Genomic DNA, 23,331 nt, shown 5'->3' with positions numbered 1-23,331 from the left:
TCAGCTCTTCCAGCACCACCCTCCCCAGCCCACCCTCGCAGCAGGACACGGGGACACTTGGCACCCACCTCCATCACTTTATTGTGGGGGTGACCTCGTCACATCTCAGGGCTCCCCAGCAGCACATGAGGCCCAGACCCCTCCCCCAAGGACCCCCCCACCAACCCCGGGGAGCGTGGGGAGCCACCCCGTCCTATCCCTGAGCCCCCCTGGGGCTTCTCCCCGGGCCAGCGGGGTCCTGCAGTGAGGGCAGGAGGGTTGGGGGGCCCCAGCCGCCCCGCCACTGCTCCAGGAATCCCAGCGGGCAGAGGAGCTGGAGCTTGCCACACGTCTTCCCAGCGCCCGGCTCGGCCACGATTCGGCTCGTAGAGACGCTGCATCCCGCCGGGCTCAGCCCACGGAACCCGGCTCCAGGCTCCCGTTGGCGGCTGCTCCCCGGGCCTGGGGGGAGGAAGCAGCTTCCTCCGGGCGCCTGTCGTCCCTGGACCCCAGGCGGCACACTGCCAGCGGCAAGTGACTCTGTTGGGGACAGAAAAGGCAGAGTGGGAAGGCTGCAAGGGGACGCGCCCCGGCGGAGGCGAGGGGCAAGCCCAGGCCGGTGTCGCTCCCACACGAATCGGTCGTCCCACAGGGACGGGAGCGCCGACAGACCGGGAGACGTTTCCTCTGGGCTCCTGTTTGAAACCAACGGCTACAGCAAACCGGTGGGCTTCAGTGAGGGCCTGGGGAGGAGGGGCGTGCTCCAGGGTTGGGGTTCCCCACCCCACCCCCCGAACACTTTGGGGAAGAGGCACTGCAGGGACAGCGTTGGAGGGGTGGCAGGGGATGAAGGACGGGGCAGCCGAGGACATGTCCAAAGATGACACCCTGTGGGCACGTCCTGAGCGAGCCACAGGATCTGGGTGGGACCCAAGAGGAGCAAGACGCAAGTGAAAAATGACACTCCAAAGGAAGAGAAAGCAGAAGCCCTATTTTGCCCAGAAGATGACAGCTCCTCTTAAAATCCCCAGATGGGAGAAAATGGGCTTTCCCCAGCGGGTAGCCGCCGGCCTGCGAGACATCCCCACCGCGTCCCAGACAGCTCCCGCGACGCCCGTCCCACGCACAGGAAGAGGGTGGCACCGAGCCACCCACGGAGAAGCGACCGCCCGTCCTCCGCCGCTCCCCTGGGGACAGGCTCCGGCTGCCACCCCCTCAACGCTCCCACCCCCTCAATGCTCCCACCATCACCCAGACCGTGGGTGTAGCGTGGGTCTGGACTCTGCTGCGTGGGAGAGCAACTCCCCCAGGGCCCGGCTGTGGGGCAGGAGGCGGGGGGAATGGGGACTTCTCCCCCCGCCCTGGGGCGAGGGCTGTACCTGCGCAGGCAGCTCGGCTGGAGACTCGGCAGCCGGGGAGAAGAGGTGGGCAGAGGAGCTGCCTCTGTCCGTCGGCGCCGTCTGCGGAGGGAGGCCTGGGTGGGAAGGCTCCTCCAGGGCCAATATGTCTATGGGGGCCTCGGCAACGTCTCTGAGGGACTGATCGAGGGCCACGGAGGGATCAAAGAGCAGAGGGGACGGAGGACACTGCATGCCATCGCCCACCACGTCCAAGTCCTAGGAGAGAAAACACCGGGAACGGCTCAGCAGCAGGAGGGGCCGCAAGGAGACAGAAGCGTGAGGGCTCGCAGCCCTTCTCCACCACCCGCCTCGGGCAGCGGGGCCGAGCGGGCAGCAAATTGCTTCCCTGCTTTGTGGGTGCAGAGGAAAGCAGAGCAGCAGGCACCGCGCCCCCAGGAACGCAACCACAGGGGCTGTCACCTCCAGAAACGGCGTGATCTGGGCTGGCAGTGCCCCACTCCCACCGAAAACGAGGTGTGGGGCACGAGGGCCGGAGCCCAGCGCAACGTGCGCTGCCCCAGCAGCATCCCTGCAGCAGCCAGGAGGGCTGGGAAAAGGTCCGAGCCTGACCACCCTCAGGACACCCGGAGCTGTCACCCCTCTCCCAGGATTTCATCACACAACTCTCTTCACTTGCCCCGACACAACGTATTGGAGGGGACGGACTCCTCCGTCCGCCCTGCTCGCTGCCGCTGCTGCGTGCGTGGAGAACCCTGCTGACGCGAGAGGCTGGGATTCCTGCGAGGCTATTGTTAAGAGAACGGGTTTTGTTTTGGCTTTGGAGGGTGTTTGACATCAAGGCGAGATGCCTGCGACTCACGAGCGGCGCTCTACCAGCCTAGCGTGACGCGAGAGAAAACACAGATGCCCTCCGCTGCCGTGGCTCCGAAACCCTCCGAGCCGAGGACGGGGGGAGGCTCTCGTGGGATGTCTGCAGTTTACATCCACCCACAGTTCGGGGTACAGGGTAGGAGCAAGGCACCCGGGTTCCCTGAAGCACCCAAAACCCCGCAGAGAGAGGGAGACCCTCTCCTAGGGCAGGCTGGGGGAGAGAAAGAGTTGCGTTTTTAATTTCTGACCTGAAAAAAAAAAAAAAAAAAAAGACCCTCTCCCACAAAGGCTGTTTTCACAGAGCGGTGTGCCGGCTCTGCCCTACAGGAAGGAGGGCTGGATCTGGCCCAATGCCCACCGAAGGCAAAGGGAGCGTTCCCCCAACCCCAGGGGTGCTGGGGGGGTGACCCCAGCCCCGCCATCCAGGAACTCCCCAGCTCCTGGTGATCTCTCCTCCATCGGCAAACTCTGAAGCTGTTATGAGATTTGCCTCCCGATAGCAGCGCTTGAGAATCTTGGGGGACATCCAAATACTAAAGCAAGTAACACCTCGTTCGGAGGAGCAGCTCCAAATGACCATGGTTTTTGTTTAAACAAATTTCAGAGGATTTTAAGCATGTAGGTTTAACATACGTGCTGGACGTGAGAATAATCTGGGATTAAAATCCTCATGGATTCCTCATGGGGGAGGTGGAAATCCTCTTTTTAAAAAGCCCCTGAATACAGATTTAAATGAGAGCACGGCCCTTCTAATGGAGCAGTCACCAACAGTACAGAAAAAAACATCTCCCAAACCTTTCGCACTCCTGCACATTTTTCCAAGAGACTCTTCTTCCCCAAGCCAGTAAGAATAAAAATAATTCTACAGTATCTCTGCTGGGCAGGCAGTGCTTTACGTGATATCCCTCCACACTCCCTGCGGGGGTCTGCTGCACTGCAGCCCACTCCCCGAGTATTTCAGCGTGACTTCACGGCACATAAAGAAACCAGAACCATTCGGGGCAGCGTTTCTGCAGGGCACCTTCCTTGCACAGCACGGCCTAAAGCACACTGCAGAACTTACGTCGCTGAACTCCAGGGGCAAGCTCTCCGTGGGCTGGAGCTCAGCAGCGCTCAAATACAGGTCCGTGGGGGCAGCTTCCAGCTCCTCGGGGACAGCCAGGACCTGCTCGGGTACGTACATCTGTGGAGGCAACCGGAGATGGAGCGGGCAGCACGGATCCTCGGAAAGACTCACGGGAACTGGCTTGTTGCAGGGCACTTCCTCGGAGCCTTGACACGGTTTAAACAGAGTCTGATTAGTGTCCTGACAGATGTCTGGGAAGACGTGGTCAAGGGAAACCTGCACGAGCTACAGGCAGAAACACATCCGGAGGCATAAATGCTCCCCACACACCCAGCCACCCTCCAGCAAACGGCATTCAAAATCCCGTACATTTCTCCAAGGTCAGTCCAGACTCCTGAGATTCAACCCGGCGATGTGGGTGACGTTACTCGCATGATGGAAAATGGGGACAACAGCGACGGCCTCCCAGTGGGGGCTGGGAGATGTAGCTGGATCCCTGTAAAGCACTTGCAGATCCTCAGATGGAAGATATTACAAATGCAAAGGCTTACTTTTATTTGCAGGCATCCATTTAAAAGGCATCTGCACAAGCCTCAACATCTAACGCGCAGCAGAGATACGAGCACACACAATGCTTTTTCCACAGCCAGGAGTTTAGTTCCGGTATTTCTATCTTCCCAAGTGCATTTTCCTTCCCAGTGGAAAACCTATTCCTGCCAGAGGTGTAAATGGGATTTCCTGCCTTTAATCACAAACAGAAACTCTGCTCCGATTGCACCGCGCTTGCAGAGCGCTACACCAGCAGAGAGTAGCTACAGACCAAATCCTATCCTCTTCCAAGAGCTCTGCAAAGCTACAGACGGACCCACCGCTGAGGCTGCACAAGGGTCTGCGTGAACAACAGCTTACTGACAGTCGTGAAGTTACCACCTACTGCTGCAAGGAACAGCGGAGTTTGTGTCACCACGTGAGCCAGAGTGAGGCACAGTCTCCACGCAGGTGACGATCTGGAGCTGGGGCCAGAGCAGATTTCGGGTGCGGATCAAATCCTTCGGGTCAGACACCTCAATATCGAACCCACCCAAATAACTGCCCAGCTGTTCTCCACGTCTGTGGGGTTCACGCTGCCGTTTCTTCACACAGTGCAGAAAAAAAAAGCAAAAAAGCCCAAACTTCCAAACTCAGAGAAACTGGCAAAAAGCACCGACTTTCTTAAATCCATCTAGGTTTCAGATTTACCCTTTTCCTCCTCTCCTCCCTGAAACCAGGCAGCTGCGAACACGCAGATACGATTTCCTGGCAGGCCGTGGGGTGCCTGTAACCTGTGCTAGCAGCAACAGCAGAGCCCAGCCCGGAGGAGCCAGATCTCTCAGACACTCGAGGGCAGATGTGGCAAGGAAAGCGTCTCTGTACGAACAGCAGGGTGGGGAAGCCAGATTTTTATCTCCGAATGACTCCCAGATCAAGTACTGACTTTATTGGTAGCCAAAAAGCATGGGTTGCCAAGATGACAAAATCACACACTCCACCTGGAGCCCAACAGCCCAGCTGGGTTCGGTCCCTTTAATGCATTGTCACAAACAATCCAGCTCCTGAAAAGCAAACAAAGCCCAAGAGCCTCCCAACAATGCACAAAGCAGAGCAGACTGCAGATGTTATCGGCTCAGCAGGGCTAACCAAAGTAAAATCTTGTTTGTGTCAGTGAAAGTCAGCTGACAGCTCAGACGTAAGGAAATCAAACCTCACTTTTCCACTCCCTTCTCAGCCTGCCCTGCTCACAGCCAGCCAGCTGCAAACAGCAACTTGCTCAAACCGTTTTACAGGTATTTACCCTGTCTTTATTTTGAAATGTATGGTCACTAGAGAGAAACAAAGGCAGCTTCCTGCTCCCCAGGCTGCTCCCTACATATAGCTGGAGCCGAGTCTGCCAACTTCAGTAACAAAACAAAATGCTCAACCAAAACGAAGAGCTCATCCTCCCCCTGGCTGCCAGCTCTGCTCTGGGACCCAGCGCCGGAGCTTTTCCTGACTCACAGCTGCTAACGCAGCTCTGCCACGATCCAAACCTGCTCCTGGACACATCCACCCAATCCCACTCAGACAGGGCCTGCACAGATACACCCAGGGCTACGCTCGGTTTGTGGATCCCATCTTGGGGTGGTGATCTCCGAGCTGGGGAGGATCCCAGTGGAAATTTTAGTGCTGGCTCCCAAAAAGCCGAGGCTGTGTCGGGAAATGGAACAGCTCGAGGCTGGTTGCACATGTGTGAACCTTTCAAGGGGTCAGAGGAGGCTGAGCTGGTCAACGGCAGCCGCAAACAAGCTAGAAACTATTCCCTCATCCAGATCCTCCCAAAAAAAAAAAATAAAAAAAAAAAAATCAGTGAGCATGTGCTTCAGCAGTCAGACACCCCTTCCTACACACATTCCTTGCAGGACTCACACCAAAAGCTCGCAGACCCTGCTCAGGGCAGCGGTTGGCACCCAGCACCCGTAGCCAAGCAGAGAGCAAAGCTTCTGCCCGCCTCCAACAGAGCCAGAAACTAGCCTGTGCCTCCCTCAGGCTTCGTGGGGTTCCCTTGTTGCTTCCAAGTGCACCGACCACTCTGTTCGGATACTCTGGATGGGCCAATACACTGCAGGAAGGCTGCAGCGGGACGCGCCCGGGCAGAGGCGAGGGGCAAGCCTGGCTTTTTGTCACTCCCACACGAATTGGTCGTTCCACGGGGACGGGAGCGCCAACAGACCGGGAGACGTTTCCTCTGGGCTCCTGTTTGAAACCAACGGCTACAGCAAACCGGTGGCCTTGATTTAGGGCCAAAGAGAAAAAAAAGGAGGATCAGACACAGTTCAAACCACCAGCAGTCAGGAGCACAGCCCCAGGCAGCAGAGGCAGATCAAAGGATACGCGTAAGGCAGTGCCTGGTCATAGGGAGGGACTGGTTGGAGCATCGGACGTCGTCGACAAAGGCCAAGCACCTCTGGCTGGAGCGGGTGGTGTGCGCCTGCAAGTCCAAGAGAAGAGCTCAGAGCTGCGCTGGAGTCGTCCGGCTCTGTTCCAGAGAAACCCCCTCAGCTATACAACACTTGCATCCTGCTTTCAAAACACGCCAAGACCAAACTCTCAGTTCCACTCCAGCAGAGCCTAGCTCCTCATCACGTCCTTCTCATCCAAGCTTTTATTAAACAGAGCTGAGATAATAAGGCACGACTCGATTTCAACAGGAAGAACTTCACCTCAGAAGTATGTCTCAAAGAGTGAGGTTTCTCAGAATTATCTTTCAACTTTCAGAAGTCAGCTAACGGAATGCTCTGAATTTTAAAACAGTTATAAAGAAATGGCTGCACACAGCTTTAAATATAGTATCACATGCGATGCAAGGGGCCCGCCTTTTGGTTCCCACAGGTCTAGGAGGAGTCTGGGTTTCACCACCATAAAGGAGTATTTTCCACATTTTTCGGTGATGAAGTTCAGGCTACCTTGTAGGGAGCCCTCCCTTTCAAAGGGGAAAATTCTCCAACCCCACACTTGAACTTCTGCAGTTCTGGTGCCCACTTGAAACGAACCCAGGAACATCCAACGTTTCAGCCAACGTGTGGATACTGAAGGTGTTGAGCAGGACCAGACCTTTCTGGCCTTGCAGAAAAGAGGCAATCTGGCAGGGCCAGAGCGGACCTGGCCTGGGACCGCTCCCAGGAAGGGACGACAGGAGAGACCCAGCTTCTGAGTGAGGCTGTAACTCCAGCCAGATCCAGTCCCCGAGCTGCTGGACGTACCTGCTGAGCTGCGCTGTCGGTCGCCAGCATCCTGCGCTCCTTCAGCTGCCGGTGGAGCAGGGCCTCCACGCCATAGCGCTGCCGGTAGCGGCGCAGGCACTTCAGGCGCTTCAGGTTCTCACGCTCCTTGGCCATCAGCCCCTCCGGGCCTGTCAGAAGGCTGCTGCCTGCAGGGAGCGAGGGAGGGGTCAGAAAATACCACCCCACCTGCCACATCCTTCCATTTTTTTTTTTTTTTTTTTTTTTTTTCGGTACCGAGAGCCAAAAATCAGCTGTCGAGAGCTCCAACAGCTGACTAACAACACAGATGTCAACGCACGGAGCGAATGAGCAGCGAGAGCTGCATGTATAAACAGGAAGCACATCTTTCGGTTACACAAGAAGATGACAAAGCAGATTCCATCCCAAAATTTATCCTGACTTCTCTGTGCGCATGAGGAGCACTTGGGCTGACAGAGTGTTTTTAAAACGTCTGTTAAAATAATTTGGCTACTCAACACGCTATCGTGATTTCTGCAGGCAGAACAGAAGTTTGTCAAATTTCAGCTTGCTCCTGTGCAAGTTCTGGAAGCTTCCCGTAAGCACTTCCAGCTGTAATTACAGGGCAACGCTCAGGATCTGCTTTTCTATTACTGGTTTGCTAAAAAGAGTTCTACAAAATTGTTATGTACCAATCTTCCAGTTATTTTTACTTGGGACCGAGCTGTATTATGCCATTTTCCAGGATAATCTATTATAAGACTATGCTACAGAAAGCATTCCTTGCACTGCAATATTTGCAACCAGTTATACAACCCAGTTCTGCCTCTGCTGAACTATAAACTCCCGCCTTCAAGAGCCGGGGAGAATTCCAACCGAGGCAGAAGTGTTTTTGCAAGGGAAAGCTGCATCTGTGCTAAGGAGGAATATGGCATTATAGCAGTACTGGTGTAACTACCGAAACAACCTTCTGCTGATACAGACAGGACCTTACAGATGAATAAATTTTTTGTTTATAAAACCAAAAACAGGAAATCCCATACAAAAAAAGAACTTTTGTCTCAGAGCTAACTTTGTAGTCTCATTTCCTGACAACACTGCAAACTTTGAAGAGCAAAGAAATCCAGCAACCTTTCTAACCCAAACGATACCAAGCTCCAGGCATGAAGCCAGACACAGAAATATCTCCTCTAACTGGGTTTCAGTCCTACAGTAATTTTCACCCTTACCAAGACAGCACTGCTCTGAAATCTGCTTCTACAAAGGGCAAAAAAAACACTTTTTTTTTTTTTTTTTTTTTTTTTTAAAAATGTAGAGTTCTGCACGTGTTTTAGAGAAGCGCAGTGCCCTTGGCCAGAGGAACACGGAGCAGTGACTACCTGTACCAGTACTTGCCTATGGCTTCATGCTCGCCCTTGCGGCTGTGCAGGTATCGGCGCTTCTTCTCCTTCAGAAGGTGCTGGAGTCGTTTGAACTGGTCAATGTAGAGGGACTGCAGGCGGATCAGCTTCTCCCGCATGATCAAAGCCACCTCCTCGGCCGTGTACACGCCAGCATGCCTGAAAAACACCCACACAAACAGGGTGAAGTTTGTAAGGGTCCTTGGGGCTGTTCTCCTGACCGAATGACACAGATGTTATCAGAAACACGGGCTGAGCGGGGCTGGATTATACAGATCAATGGGTGATGAGCAGAAATACTAAATTTATGGGGTTTTTTTTAAGTTAAGAGATCACCCAGAGATTGCTGCGGAACGAACCACTCCACACTGAAAGCTATCAGCACCCAACTTACTTCAAGGGATCCTCCTGGTCACTATCGATGCTGTCAGCCTCGCTGTCCGGGTCCCCTCGCCACGTCTGGTCCACTGTGATAGGGTCCTGCTCGCCATCGCTCCAGCTGTCCTCATCTGAAAAGACAAGTCGGCCCAAGTGACAGGAAATTCTCCTATTTCCTAGCGCTCGTTGCTCTGGCACAGGGCAGCTGGAGAGCCCAGGAGCTCAGCTCCACAGCCGCACGGAGGTGAGCTGGCCAAGAGAGGCTGTTCCTCCCCAGCACAGTGTGAGCGAGGGACAGGGAACAGCAGGAAACCCACCAACTCAGCACAGCCAAAACACACGGCTCCTGTGGAGTGACACTCCTGCTACCTAGGAACCACAAACTGTGGGCTGGTCCCACTGTGAGACCCTGCGAGATGGGAAGCTCAGCACTGAGCCAGCGTTTGACGGGCACTGCCGGAGACTAACCCAGCAAAGGGGGAAGCTAGCTAACATTCCTACTCTGCAAGTGCAAGGGAAGAAAACCTGCAGGATTTTGGTCTTATGGTGTGACTTGTTTACAGTCAGTAGCAGGCGAGACACACCAGGTTTTGAAGAACATCATCTTTTACCCAGGGATCTTTTTTCCACTGGATTGAAGAGACGGTATTCTTGACATTTCCACACAGAACTGAGAACTCCAGCTCCTCTCTCACCAGCTTTTGCTTTCAATTCTTACCGAGGATCCGACTGGCTTCGCTACGGCTGCTCTCTGCAGTCTGGGAGCCCAGCTCTGATTTGGCATAAGAGCTAAGCTGGCAAAGGAGAGTCTCGCTTGCAGGCCCAGGGTTGGACTTCTTCATCTGAGCTTGGAGTGCCAGAGTGTTCCTACGGGCGTGCTCCGCACAGAACGATGCACTGCGGGAATAAATCACAAGCTCGTTACAACTCCAAGCCCTCAGCCAGCAAAATGAACAAGCGATTCAGTGAGAAACGTTCCCTGGCACCTGGAAAGCACATCCTCTCCACAGCTCTCTCACAGAGAGAGCTGCTGGCTGCAGGGACAGCTCGGAAATGCCAGAGAGCCCCGGGGGGCTTGCAGACCACACACCACCACTGAAATGCCACCTCTGGCACAGGACCCAGTAGCCACATGGCACAGCAGCAGGAAGAGAACAGAGCTTTTTACTTAAAGCCACTGAGGTGAGCTCTTCTGCTTCCAAACATTCACACTGGACTCTCAGTTTCCACACAGAGCACGCTGGCCCACATGGGATGGATTCTTTTTATCAGAGAGGGACGAAGGGCAGAGTGAAGACAACCAGTGTCCACATCTCCATAATCTCAGAGAATGAAATGTGGGTCAATGCTCCCAGAAGGGAAACAGCGCTCCGCTGACTGTCAGTAACTGTTCTGGGTCCTTCCATCCACAGCAGTCATAACCTTTTACATGCATCAGAGAACCTGAAGCACGACCAGCGTAGCTGTGCTGAGGATTACCCGTAAGCACAGACAGTGGCAAGTTAAATTTGCTGGGCTGAGTGGAGGTGCGGCACTGCATGGGTGCACATCCAGCTCTCAGAGGACCTGGATCACTGCAGCCACCTTCTGATGGCAGAGGGCAGCAGCTTGACAGTCTGCAGGACCAAGACGACTCCACGCCGTGTCCAGCACTCACAGAGTCTTTTTTCTAATTTAAGAATTCTTCAGAAAGAGAAAGCCACTTGTCTGAGGTAACCTAAGTGCAGCAGATGAATCAGGAGAAGGATCTTCTCCTGCCCGTTTTAATTCTATGTGGTACAGGACCAGAAAACAGGGATACTCACCCATCCTTCTTCTCTGGTTTGGGTGCAGCATTGGGACACCGCTTTCCATTCTTTGTTGAAACGTAGCTGCACTGCTTGAAAGGGGCACTCCTGTCTTCAAGAATATGCTTAATACAAAACTCCTGCCCCTCCAGACGCGGCTGGGAGCACTGGCGGTGGGTGAAGGCACATGACAGAGGCTCCTGCGGCCGCGGCACAGGAGTAAGGCGTCCTCTGCTTGATGGCAAAACATGGATCCGAATTCTGTTCATGCCAACACCTGTTTGAGAGATGCAGACCGAGAAGAAATGAAACAAACTACTGATAAAGAGGATCCGCTAACACCTGCGAATGTATCTGAATAACTCTCTGACCCCCTTGAACAGGCGGGAGATGAAGTCGCTCCTATAGTTTCTTCTAAAGTCTGAGGAAGCTCTGAGCTTTGCAGCAACCCCATTTCTGCACAGAATCAAACACATTTCACTCACCTAAGCTACCAAGCAGCAACATCCATGCCAAGGAGCGGGCACAAGAAGCGCTGCTGCCTGCCAGCAATGTGGCCCAGGGGAGATAACATGTCCCTGAGGTCCCCCTCTACCCCCGGGCAGGACCCCTTCCTCCCAACACACAAGTCCCACAGCTCCGTACCCTCCCAGGGTACAACTCTCCCTTCCAAACACAGCCCACCAGCCCTGTAACGCCCAAGACAAACCCCATATCTTCACGGTGTCACCCGTCCCCCTCAGTGGGCACGAACCCCCCAATCCTGCTCCCTGCCATTTCCCACAGGCCCCAGTGCTCCCCCCCACCCTACACCCCACGGTGTCCAGTACAGGACCACCCCCACCCAGCGCAGCACCAGCGTGGGACCCCCTCCTCCTAGTACACCCGGTCCGTGCAGCTCCTCAGTATGTGGCCCCCATTCCCGGGGCATACCCCTCCCCGTTCCCGGTGCATCTCCCCACCCTGCTCCCGGTGCAGCCCGCCCTGTGCATCCCTCCCACCCTGCTCCCGGTGCATCCCGGTACCTCCCGGTGCAGCCTCCTCCCAGGTCCCAGTACATCCCGGTGCAACCCCCCCAGCTCCCAGTACATCCCGGTACAGACAGTCCCCCCCAGCTCCCAGTACATCCCGGTACATTCCCCCCCGCCCCCCCCCCCCCCCTCCGGTTCCCGGTGCGACCCCCTCTCCCCTCCACGCACGTGCTCCGCCACCCGCCCAGGTCCCGCGCATGCGCACTCGCGCCGCCCAGCTACACTCCCCACCCCCCCACGCCCGGCGCCGCCATTTTGTCCGCGGGCGGCGGGCGTGAGGGGCGCTCCCGCGGGGGGCCCAGGCAGAGCTGCCAGACCGGCGGGCGAGATGGCAACAGGGCCCCCCAGCCGGTGCGGGGCGGAAGGGCCCCGGGGGAGCGCGGAGGCGCCGCGGCGAAAAGCTGCGCAAGCCCCACGGAGGGCGGGCGGCGCCGCCGCCATCTTACCTCGCTGCCGCCCCGGCCTCCCTGCTGCCTCGCCGCCTCACTGGCCCGCCCCGCCGCCAATCCACGGCGGGCGCGGGGGCAGTGCCGCGCGGGGTTGGCCGAGCTCGCCGTCACTCCGCGGGGGCCAGCCGTGCCCCTTGGAGTCACGTGAGGGCGGAGCGGCGGGAAGGCGACACGTGGGCGCGGCGGGACCGGGGCACCCGTGGGTTTGCCAGCCCCGAGCGAGGGAGGGGACACGGGAGTGGGTTTGTACGTTGGCTCCCCAGGAAAGCAGAAGCTCCCGGTTGCCCCAGGGCACCAGTTGGGGGCCAAGAAACCCCGCAGCTCTACCCCATCCCCTCCCGATTTCCCGGGACAGCTAAGGACCGACATTGCTCCCCCGCGACTAACCGAAGGGGCAGAACAAGCGATTCACCACCAAACCCAACAACCCTGGAGCAGCCAGTCTCCAAAAGCATCGAGCGGGAAACAAGGCACAGGCCTTTGCCAGGAGCCTGAAACCTAACAACCGTACCCAAAACTGCAGGGGGTGGGTAAACGACGGCAGAGGCGAGGGTCAGCAGCACCGACTGCTCTTAAAACCAAGCTTGATGCAGAACAAGAGTTTCACAAGCCCACACGGAGACAGTACATTTATTGAAGGTTGGGAAAGTAAAGTCTGAGAACAAAGGAAATTTTTTTTTTTTTTTTTTTTTTTCCAAAACGTTCAACCAAAACTCAGGTGACTGCCCTGGCCCAGGGTTGAGGTGGTGGTAAAAGCCGTTTCCAACTCGGCCGCAAACACCCACGCGCAGAGGGGATCTCCCCAAGAGCTGCCCTAGGCACAGCGACACTTGGAGCCAGCCATCCCGCAGCCTCTCACCCTACACCCCAGCTGGGAATGCGCCACGCTGCTCCCCTCCAGATCAACCCTGGCACCGCCACAGGCCACATCCACCAACACATTTCATGCCTCAAGCCGGCTCTACGTGCGCCGGCCGCAGCACCCACGGCACAACCCCAGCACCCGGCTGCTCTGCTCGAGCCTTTGGGCACAATCCAACCGCACGTACAAGCCCCTTGCTCAGCAGCGCTCATCCCTGCCGATCCTCTGGACTCTCGCCCCCCAAAAAGCAGCCCTGGTGGGTACACCCTGGGCTAAGCATCCTCCATCCATCACCTCGCCCTGGCTATTCAACACCAGCCACCCCAAAATGCCACTGAAAGCCCCCAGCAGACCTCAGCACACATCCTGATCCTGAAGCCCCCCCCCCCGCCCCCGCTGTTTCCAGCAAGGGATGGAGGCAGGATCCTAAAACCAGAGCAGCTTTTAGAGCGAGGAAACCGGACCCGCAGCAGGTAGAGCAGCTCCCATCACCCCTCAGTTGCAGCAGCCGGGATTCCCTCAGCCTGAGCAGCCTCTGGTCCCTGCCCTCCCCTCACGCCGCTTCCTCCCCTCCAGCTCCCAAAAGCTCCTGAACCCATTTTGTCACCAACAGCTTGAGTGGAACCACCCAAACCACCCCAAAAACCTTCACCGAGGGTTCCCCCCCTGCAGCACCACACAATTAAAATAAACAAAACACTAAGATATAAGTTACTGCTTAAATTATTTGTAAAACATCTTAAATTTTCTGTGACATATTTTAAATACCCCCCAGACCCCCCCACAACGTGTGTTCCCCAGAGGGGGCTTCAGTTCTAGCAGGGACAGAGCCCACCACTAACTGGAAGTTGATGGGGGAGGGAGCAGGGAACAGAGAAAGGGTTTCTTATCCTTTCACAGCTTCAACAACTCCGCGTTCTAAATATCAATAATAAAAGTTATATTATAATAAAATAGTTCTTCGTGAGGCAGTGGAGATCGAACAAGCCCTTTCATACCCCCCGCAGGGACAGCCCAGGTGGTTTGGGCTTGGGCTCCGGACAAACTCAGTAGTAAAAAGGGGTTTTACTTGGGGAGAGGGGGGAGCGGAGGGGGCGGTTCTGAGGGCAGGGGGGGTGGTCGGGGCTTGTCCGTGTTGGCGACAGCTCTGGAGCTGGTGGAAGCCCGCGGGTTCAAGAGCTCGCCGTACGAGTGGAAGTCAAAGGCAGGGGGTTGGGTGGGCTGCATGCCCTGCGCACTCAACAGCGAGTGCAGCATATTGACCGTATCCTGGTAGTCACTGGCCTGGTTGGCGTTGTGCCCGTTGGCCCCTGTGGGACCCTTGTCCGATTTGCTGTGGGTGCCCCGGGCTTTGTTGGCCTGGGGTAAGGGGAGGTTGCCCACATCCGAGCCGTGCCCCGGGAGGTGGGCCACCCCGGGGAGATGGGGGTAAGGGAACGGCATGCCGGGGCCTTTGGAGGCTTTGCTGACTTTGGGCTGGTGCTCGTGGGCTGCAGCCGTGGCTGTGGCTGCCGCCTCCTCTGGCAGGGGCCTCTTGCGGGAAGAGGCGAGGGGACCGTAGCTTTTGTGGGGCACGGTGCTAGGCTGGCTGCTGTGTTTAGAGTCTCCCGGCCGCTTGTTCATCATGCTGCTGGGGCCAGCGCCAAGCTGGGCGTGTAAGTGTTTGTGAGAGTGGTGGTTGTGGTGGTGGTGGTGGTGGTTAGAAGAGTGGCCCTTGTGTTTCTCCTTGTGCTCCCGGTTCTTGCCGCCGCTCTCATCCGAGGAGCCATGCCTGTCTGCAGCGGTTGGCACCTTGATCCGCATTTTTATCTCCTCCTGCTTGGAGGGGAGTGGCCTCTCCCCTCCTCCACCCGCCACCGGGATCCTCAGCTTCAGAGCCGAGGCTTTGTCACTCTTTTCAGGGCCGGAAGGGCGCTCGGGGTTCTCCGAGCCGATGGGAATTTTCAGGATGATGGGAGAGGGGTTGCTGTCCTGCTGGACCTCCCTCTCCCGCTGCTGCTGGACCAGGAGATTCTGGGCGGCATAGGCGTACTGGGACCGCACGTTGGCCTCCATGTTCTCCAGCTGCCGCTTCTGTGCCGCCAGCTCCTCGGCGTGCTTGGCCCGATATTCCTTGAGCGACACTTTGGCCGACGGGGCGTTCTTGCCACTCTGCTTCTGATAACCAGCGCCATCTTGCTGTAAAGGATGCTCAGCAGCCGACGAGCTTTCGTTAGTCCTGTGACTGGGGCCAGTCTCCAGCTTGGCTGGAGGATGCCAGTAGTCAGGCTGGGACATATCCGCACCGCTCTGGTCACTGGGCGAGTCCGCCGTGGCTGGCAGAGACGGCCCCGCTCCGGCGGTCGAGGACGTTGACATGCTCATTAACCCAGCAATATTCATGTCCGAACTATTGTTCCTGGAAATCATGTTGAGGATCGTCTGCTCCGACAGGCTCTCATCTTCACCGTGGTTGTCAGCCTTTGACTTGCTGGCTGCTTGAGAGGCCTGGAATAGAGGCGGCGACCGGTCATTTACTTTGAGCTGTCACTAGAGTTGGTTTGAAGCAAGCAGCTCACCCTGTACAGTGCAAGCTCTTGCTTCAAGACAGATCCACTCTGCCCCCATCCCTCCCCGTGGGAGAAGACCCAATCCCCGGAAGCCTGGTTGCTAGTGCAGTTGAAAAACCCCAGGTCTCTACAGAGTTAATTCAGAACAGACAAACTCAAGCGCTGAAGCAGTATTTTGCAGACACAGAGCGTTCAGATTTTGCCCCCCACACATGCCCTTCAGACACTGTCTTGCATTGTCATACCCGGGATGCCACACAGCCTCGTGCACAGAAGAAATCAGAGCCTATGTTCTCTTGCAAGCACCCGTGGTCCAAAGCAGATTCTTACCCGCCAGTTCCGGATACGTTTAAGCCGGCTGGGAGTTTTCTCAAGGATCTGCAGGAATTCGTGAGTCAGTTCTGCAGAGGAGACACAAACCCGAGCAAGAGAGTCAGAGGTGGGCAGGCCGGCACTAATCCATCAGGGCAACCCCCTACTTACTGATGAATGGAGCTACTGATGAGATGGAGCTACTCCAAGAGGGGAAATACTGAGAACTAGTATCACTGACCACATTTAAACTCATCTCACTGCGTGCCTTTTGCCATCTCTGTTGTACCACAGAAGCTGCTGCTGCACTGGAAACCTTGGCAAGACCTGAAGTCCTGGAGTCCATGAACAGGCCAGTGGCCGTGTTTGAATGGCAGACCCAGGAACAGAGATGCCAAAATAATGTAAGAGCCTTTGGGGGGGAACCTCGCTCCAAAACTTACCATCTAAGAGCTCCAGAGTTACAGTGCCATCAACGTATTCCCACCAGTGCTTCCCGTCCGTGGAGACTGGGATCTCCCAGTTGGACCACTTACAAGCCAGGTGGATACAGACGCAGGCCACAACGGGAGGGGTGTACTGCAGGCTGAAGGTGGTCAGGTGCAGGCTGACGTCACCAGCAGGGAGAGAGAAACAGAAAGCCATGAACTCCCAAGCCTGAACTTCAGCACTCACAATCGCCCACTGAACAGACGCTGCACAAGAGGTGGACATGGTGGGGAAGTCCCTGCTGTTCCTCCCCCAGTACAACCCTACTGTTACGGGCGTCTCTATCCCGCTCCACCAATTTGCTTGTTCCTTCCCCGTTCTGCTGCAGATAATTTGGGTCCAGGCAAGTCTGTTAACTCAAGGCTCTGCAGCTCGTGCAGGAGCAGCGAGGCATGCTGCCGCCCCACTCGAGCCCTCCTCTGAAGGAGAAAGCAAGCAGCCGCGTTACCGGTGAGCCCCCACCTCTGCTGTGGGCTCTGCTCAATCTGAAAAGAAACTCAGACGCTTCCAAGTGCAACTCCTGGGATGGCATTCAAGGAGCAAACTGGCCCTCTTTGGCTTTTAGGAGGGGTTTGGTCTTTCCCAAATGATTTTAAGGAAAAGCACTGAAGCTGTGAATAGCACCATAGGCTGGAGTGACTCAGGAGCGCCTAAAAGGGAGCCTGGCTGCCTCTATCAAGCATTTTTATTAGTAAATTAATTTGCCACGTGACAGCTCAGATATCAGTGCTGGAAGGTCTAGGTAGCACTGAGAACAGGAGAACCGATGCACTAAGAAAGCATCCTACTCTCTACCTGCAGGAACACCAGGCCCACCAAGCCTTAGAAACCGGGACAGCAAGTGGAGTGCAGGATTTGCCCACTGTCACACTCATGTATCGGCCCTTTCAAAGAGCAACTGATGGAAACAGTGCCCCCGAGCATCTATGTGCAGCCGCAGGATGGCATTATCTGCATTTCTTTGCCATGCTCAGGTTATTAAACTTTTTCCATCAACGCAATGCGGCGAGACAGAGATATGCATCTACAGCCAAAAAGTCTGAAGCCGTTTCACAGATACTGTATTTATCCATACATCAAGAAGTCAAACCCAGGAAATTCAGAGCCTTTATCCAGTCTGCCAAGGTAAGAAGTGAAATTAAGGTGCACAAAGAGCCTTAACTCTGCCCCATAATGATGACAGAAAGAAAGAAAAGTTAAAGGTCTATAGCTACGCCCGATAAATCCAGTTCATCACTTAAGCACCTTAATCAGGCGTTTCATGGCATCACTTTAAGGCAAAATTGAGGCTGCCTGGCTGCATTTCTTACTTTCTGCCTGGATTTCTTTCAATTATAACCTTAACTCACAATTCCTTGGTTTTGCAATTATTGCTGCAGGGATAAAACACGTTTCAAGGATGCATTTACCCACACATTACTAACACCTCCTTCCCTTTATGCTAGTTTATGCAGGAAACCCACACAGTGCCCTTTGGAGCCAGACAGCACCTTCAACAAACAATTCTCCCAGCACGCTGTGGAGATGAGCAGGTAACACCTCTCACAGGCAGAGAGGAGAAAAACGACTCGCCCAAGGCCACGCACATTCACAGCTCAGCCAGGGCTCAGCAGCATTCCTGACTCTGAAGCTTCACCTGTGCTAGCACCTAAACCATCTTTTTCTCCCATCCTTTCAATTTTGCAAGCTCTCTCACAAAAACACAAGATTTTCCCTGTCCATGACTCAGTCTGTTCCAAACTCTATGATTTGCCTGACGCTGGTAATCCAGGAAATAAAGATTTTAAAAAGTGTTGGCAGTGCCAACAAAAGGGCTGGTATCAGCCTTGCAGTGAAAAATCTACTGACAAAACTACCCAGACCTCTCAAGGTGAGAAAAACTAGGGGCTTTTTTCCTTCCCAAGACTCTGCTTACAGGACTGACTGTCCAGTCACACAGGCCAGACAAGGCCATCATTTTCTCTTGTAACACCTCATGCCTGCATCCAGCTACCCTTTTTCTCCCTTTATACTCTAGATCATCTTTTTTTGGGGTACAGACCATCTTTTTTGACAATTTGCATAGCACCTAGCTCAGTGAAAACTCTCTGACACTTAGATACTAAGCAAGTAAAAATAAAAACGTATATATTAGTTTCAAGTCTACCTTTTTGTTTCGGTTCGGGTTTTTGGTTTTTAAACTTTCACAACCGTCTAACTCCCCATAAAAGAAAGCAGTGAAGTTCCTGAGCATCCCATCTGCCCCGCTTATACAGCTGATTTTGCAGCTGGTTTTGACCAGCAGCTAGCAGGAGAAAGGGCTCCTGCTCTTTTTGAACCAAACCAAGCGATCCCCAGGTGCTCGCAGGCTGACCAGTGCCCCAGGGGTCACCAGTAGCACATCTCCTCCAGATAAGACCCTCTGTCAAATATGAATCAATTGTAAAATAATAACCTGTTGGTAGCCATGAAATAGGAAGTTTGCGCCAAGTCCTTGCTGGCTGAAAGAGAAAAGGAAAAAGCGTGGCGTTAGTCTGCGCACCCTGACAAGTATTATTACATTTTACTGCAAGAACCACGGGCCTCTCGCCACCACACACACCATAAGACACCCAGCACGGTTCACCTATACGCCACAGCTACAAGGATTTTAGAAATTACTGCACATAGAGAGCTTTGCGCGGTTCAGCAGAGCCGTGACATCGCATCAGTCATTTGCAACTGCCTCTATGCTGACATTCGTTACGGTTATTACGGAGTCTGACTGCAGGCAAGTTCCTGGGCAGTCCTGGCTGAACACTACAACGTATTTTCACAGCTCTTCTCTATCAAGCTGAGGTTACACAGAGGAAAAGCCGCAAGCTCCCAACATCTGACATCGCTTACCTCGCACTAGCTGTGTGCACTTCACCACGTGGGTATGGGGGTGGTCAATAGTGATCTCAAAACCTGGAAGAACACAGACATACGGCCATCAGAAAACCAGCAGCACACCCCCACGGATCTACGAACCTCACATTTCCTGCTCCTGGGGGACAAGGCCTTCTCCCCTTCCCTCCTACAGCCCCTGCTCTCTGCTCGGAGGCAAGCAGGAATAGAGGAGCTCGTTTTCCTGTAGCCAGAAGACTCAAGTTCTCCAGTCACAGAACCCGAAGGTCACTGCTGCTGCCAGACCTCCAAGCAGCTAAATGACTTCTGCGCTTGAAAGACCTCACTGAAAACAAAACAACTATTAAGGATTTTAAAAATAGCAGGACAAAGCCTCTTACAGCAGCTGGGAGGAAGGAGAAGACAATGGCATCTGCTCAAAGGAATTTCTGTCACCCAAAAAGCTAAGAGGAAGCAGACATTTTCCCTTTGAAGGAGCCTACAGCACTAAAGACAACTGAACTTAATCCTGGCTTCAGCTTCCTATTCAGTTTGGGTATTATGCTTTAAAGAAAAAAAAAAAAAAAAATCAAATTGGTCCATGTGTGCAACAGATTTGATTCTTCCCATGCAGAACATTCTAGAACTGTGACATTAAAGAAGGCGACTGGAGAACCGAGTCGCTGCAGAACTGGGGTCACAGTTTAGCCACTGCCTTGCCAGGCCAGCACGTGCGACCCATCGACACACCTGCCCCTCCTGTCCCCTCGTGAGTGAGGGACTAGTGGCACCTACTCTGAACTAAGTCAGAAACAATAAAGTAGTAACTCAGTAACTATTGCGCATTTTGGAGTGAAACACTATCTACAAACTGTCTCTGAAATGGAACATAAGTTAGTAAAAACAAGTTGTAACAGTACATTATAGAAAGGAGCAGGATACCAGATCCAACAGCCACAGCCCTAAATGTAGGCTTCAGCTTCTACTTTCAAAAAAACCCAAAAAATGTTGCTGTTTTGGGTTTTGTTTTTTTTTTTTTTTTTTTTTTTTTTTTCATGTCCAGCTATCTGATCAAAACATTAACTTTCAACCCAGGTTTTGTTAGACATCTCTCAGTGCAAACTGCTTCCTGGCCACAGGACTAGAGCATTATTGAGTTCAACAGCACAACGAAGGACAGCGACCGGTGTCCAAGCAGTATAAAACCTGTTGTGAGGGGAGAGAAAAAAAAAAAAAAAAAAAAAAAAAAAAAAAGAGACGAGCCACACTTCCACGTTTTAATTTCTCTGAGCATTGAACCTGACCCAAGTTACACCTGCAAAAACTGATGTTAAAAGGAAAACAGAAGGAGCGGGTGGGAAAAACAGAGTTTGTTGCCTGGACTCTTGCTCTCCCACTGGCCAGCTGTACATCTGCCCTCCAGCTGTGGAGAAGACTGTGCGGTTAGGCTCTCCGCTCTGCGGAACACTCCTGGGTCTGGGATTCGTGTGGCAGCCCGTCCGCTTTGAAAAACTTACCCAGGGTCTGCAGTATTATGCTCTCTAGAATGACCAGGTCTTGGGCTTGTTGCAGGTAAGCCTGGGGTTGAGAGGACAGGCAAGTTACTCACGATGAGGCACTCCGTATAAAGCCTGCACATTTCTAACACCCTTTTCTCAGGGAGGCAAAAATAGCAAAGGGGAATCTTTATGCCGATCTGCACTGGGGGAACTGGCACAGATTCCCTGCCAGAAAAGAGAAAGCAGAGTGCTGGGGTGGACCCACTCCCCTGCTAGTGCTTCTGCTAGGGGACGGCTGCTTCGGGATCCACAGCGGCCCTCTCAGTCCTGGTCCCTCGCACTGCATGGGACGGCTATACGAGCAGTACAGGAGAGGAATTAGCTGCATTTTTTTTTTTTTTTTTTCCTTAAGCTTTCCTGGATAAAGCTGCCCCTTTTCAGCAGGGTTGGCTGCTCAGCTCCAGGTAAGACGGGCTGTCTCGAGAGATGGGGAATCGGCAACGTTTGCGATAAACCCACTGTTAAAATGTGTGGGGACAGAACAGAACCAAACTGCGCGCACCACCTTCTGCTCTGCCACAGACACTACTCAATCGCAGCAGCCAACATCCATGCCCTCCTCAGAAGCTTTTCACGCAGACACTGTTACACAGCACATCTGAGTCACATTTGCAGCAGCACAGCAGAGGAGAACAGAAGAGAGATTGCCACAGAGCAGGAAAGAAAAGCCTTCTGCTGTACAGAAGCCAAAAAGCTCTTGGTAGTGTAAGAGCTGTCGAATTGGAAAGCTGTCACTGACCATCCTAGGACACAGCCGCTCGCTTAGAGAGCGGGTGCTGCTGAACGCGATTTAACGAGACGCTGTAGCCACGCGATTCAGGATGCAGCACGCTTCCACCATTCCCATTCCTCGTGCCTCCGTTCCTCACATCAGAGCTCAGTTCGCCGATCTCGACACTTACCTCGCTCTTGGTGTCTAGAGGAGTTTCCTGGTGATGCAGACAGGCATGTGCTACCTTGATTACGTGCTCCAGCTTACGAGGCTGCTCCTCCACCTTGGCTGCCAAGAACAGAGCGGCTGGTACCACCGACTTCAGAGAGGAAAAAAAAAAAAATTTTTTTTAAAAAAAGTTAGCAAGTCCAAGAGTAAAGCAAATAAATCAGGCTAATTCTTACATGTAAACCAAATACCCCTTTAGGAAACAAAGCCTCTGCAAGTCCAAACACCACCAGGAGAGAAGAGGGTCTCTAGTGACTACCAACAGTCACAATCAACCAACCCTTCCCCTTTCCAAACCCCCTCCCCAGGGTCGCCCCCCCACGCTGGTTGCCAGGCAACAGCAGGTGCTGAGAGGGGGGTGTTCCCCGTGCCCCCCCACCCCTCCAGACCCCAGCACACTTACGTTCCTGTGGAACTGGGTGAAGGACTGCACCATATAGAAGCGGTGCATGTACACGATGGCCGTGTTGATGGTGAGCTGGGAGCTGATGGGGTCGTTAAGGAAACACACAGCCCCGACAACGACCCCGGAGCAGCACGCTCAGCTCTGCTACGTCCCACAGCACCGGGCCGGGCTCTCCCCTCTCCCGGGTGGGGCCCGGCTTTCCCCACAGCCCGGCACAACTCCCACTGCTCCCGGCCTCTGCCAGCCCGGGCCCGGCCTTTTCCGCAGCCCAGTGTAGCTCTCCCCGCTCCCGTTCTCCCCGCTCCTAAAACTCGCTCAGCAATCCCCGCTCCCGGACCGGGCCGCGCCTTCCCCGCACCTCAGCACAGCGCTTCCCAAACGCACTCGGCTCTCCCCGCGGCCAACCCCGGCTCCTAGACGGGACCGGGATCCTCCCCGCTCCCGGGTCTGACTCTCCCCGCTCCCCGACCAGGCCAACCGCCGCCCGCCCCGCCTTGGCGGCGGCACCCAAGCGCAGGCCGCGCGGCCTAGCGCGGCCGGATACACGTTGAGGCGCTGCCCCATGTCCTGCAGCAGGTTGGCCGCCTGCTGCCGGTACGAGAGCTCCTTGTCGGGGTCGAGCCCGGCGCGGCGCGAAGGGCTGCGGTCCAGCTGCTCCCGGGTGAAGTACCAGCGCCGCCCCGCCGCGCCGCCGGCCCCGCCGCCCGCCGAGGCCTCCATGGCGATCTGCGCCCGCGCGCGCACGCACGCACGCACGGACGGACGGACGGACGCACGCAACGACGCGCCGCCGTCAGCGAGGAGCGCGCACGGCGCCCTCCTCCCTCCCTCCTCCCCCTCCGGCCGCCGGAGGGCGTTTGCCGCTCATGCGCAGTTGGGCGCGGCTGCGCGTTCGGACGCGGAAACTGTTGCCCGGGGAAAACGCGGGGGGGGGGGGGGGGGGGGGGGGCAACAATAACAACAATCGTTACCCCCCACCCCCCGGTGCTCCCGTGATCCCCCGCGCCGCCATGGAAACCCCCCACCCCGCCGCCGGTTCCGGTTTTACCGCCGCCCCTCCGGCTCCATCCCCCGGCATCTTGGGGGTCTGTATCTGTCACACACCCCCCCCCCGGGATTTCCGATCTCCCCCCGCGGTGTGTTAGACCCTTCCCCGCCCCACACGCCAGGCCGCAGCTCGTATCCAAAGTGAGTTTTATATATAATTTATCTGTACACACGAAGGACAAAGTACCTCAGGTCTGCGCTGCGAGGGGGGGGGGGCGGGGGGGGGGGGAGGCAATGCCCCCTC

General features: G+C 55.1%; 2 protein-coding genes and 1 non-coding gene across 5 annotated transcripts; all 3 read right to left on the bottom strand.

Moving 5' to 3' along the window:
• Positions 1-62: 62 nt before the first annotated feature.
• Positions 63-12,151, bottom strand: KANSL2 (KAT8 regulatory NSL complex subunit 2). Of its 3 annotated transcripts, none has more exons than XM_042796939.1 (10): positions 12,074-12,151; positions 10,615-10,873; positions 9,528-9,706; positions 8,826-8,940; positions 8,427-8,590; positions 7,053-7,219; positions 6,184-6,280; positions 3,274-3,527; positions 1,359-1,595; positions 63-519 (listed from the first exon to the last, which is right to left on the bottom strand). In XM_042796939.1, the coding sequence occupies exons 2-10, from the start codon at positions 10,863-10,865 to the stop codon at positions 391-393; spliced, it is 1,593 nt and encodes a 530-aa protein (XP_042652873.1). In that variant the 5' UTR covers positions 10,866-10,873; positions 12,074-12,151; the 3' UTR covers positions 63-390. The 3 variants fall into 3 exon arrangements, with proteins under 3 accessions (XP_042652873.1, XP_032844551.1, XP_032844464.1); XM_032988660.2 differs by lacking the exon at positions 12,074-12,151 and adding an exon at positions 11,598-11,618; XM_032988573.2 differs by lacking the exon at positions 12,074-12,151 and adding an exon at positions 11,082-11,385.
• Positions 5,968-6,096, bottom strand: LOC116960698. The gene has a single exon (XR_004406524.2). It is a non-coding gene; the product is annotated as a small nucleolar RNA SNORA2/SNORA34 family (small nucleolar RNA).
• A 526-nt stretch (positions 12,152-12,677) lies between the features above and the next one.
• Positions 12,678-22,786, bottom strand: CCNT1 (cyclin T1). The gene is made up of 9 exons (XM_032988467.2): positions 22,585-22,786; positions 22,038-22,119; positions 21,597-21,725; positions 20,653-20,713; positions 19,154-19,216; positions 18,723-18,768; positions 16,243-16,406; positions 15,818-15,888; positions 12,678-15,425 (listed from the first exon to the last, which is right to left on the bottom strand). Exons 1-9 carry the CDS (start codon positions 22,758-22,760, stop codon positions 14,004-14,006), a joined length of 2,214 nt encoding a protein of 737 aa, XP_032844358.2. The 5' UTR covers positions 22,761-22,786; the 3' UTR covers positions 12,678-14,003.
• Positions 22,787-23,331: the final 545 nt, after the last annotated feature.

The sequence above is a fragment of the Tyto alba genome, unplaced genomic scaffold (genome assembly GCF_018691265.1).
Source record: "Tyto alba isolate M040663 unplaced genomic scaffold, T.alba_DEE_v4.0 Super-Scaffold_23, whole genome shotgun sequence".
Lineage (NCBI taxonomy): Eukaryota > Metazoa > Chordata > Aves > Strigiformes > Tytonidae > Tyto > Tyto alba.
The sequence above is the reverse complement of the archived record's forward strand: the minus strand, read 5'-3'. Positions and strand labels throughout refer to the sequence as shown.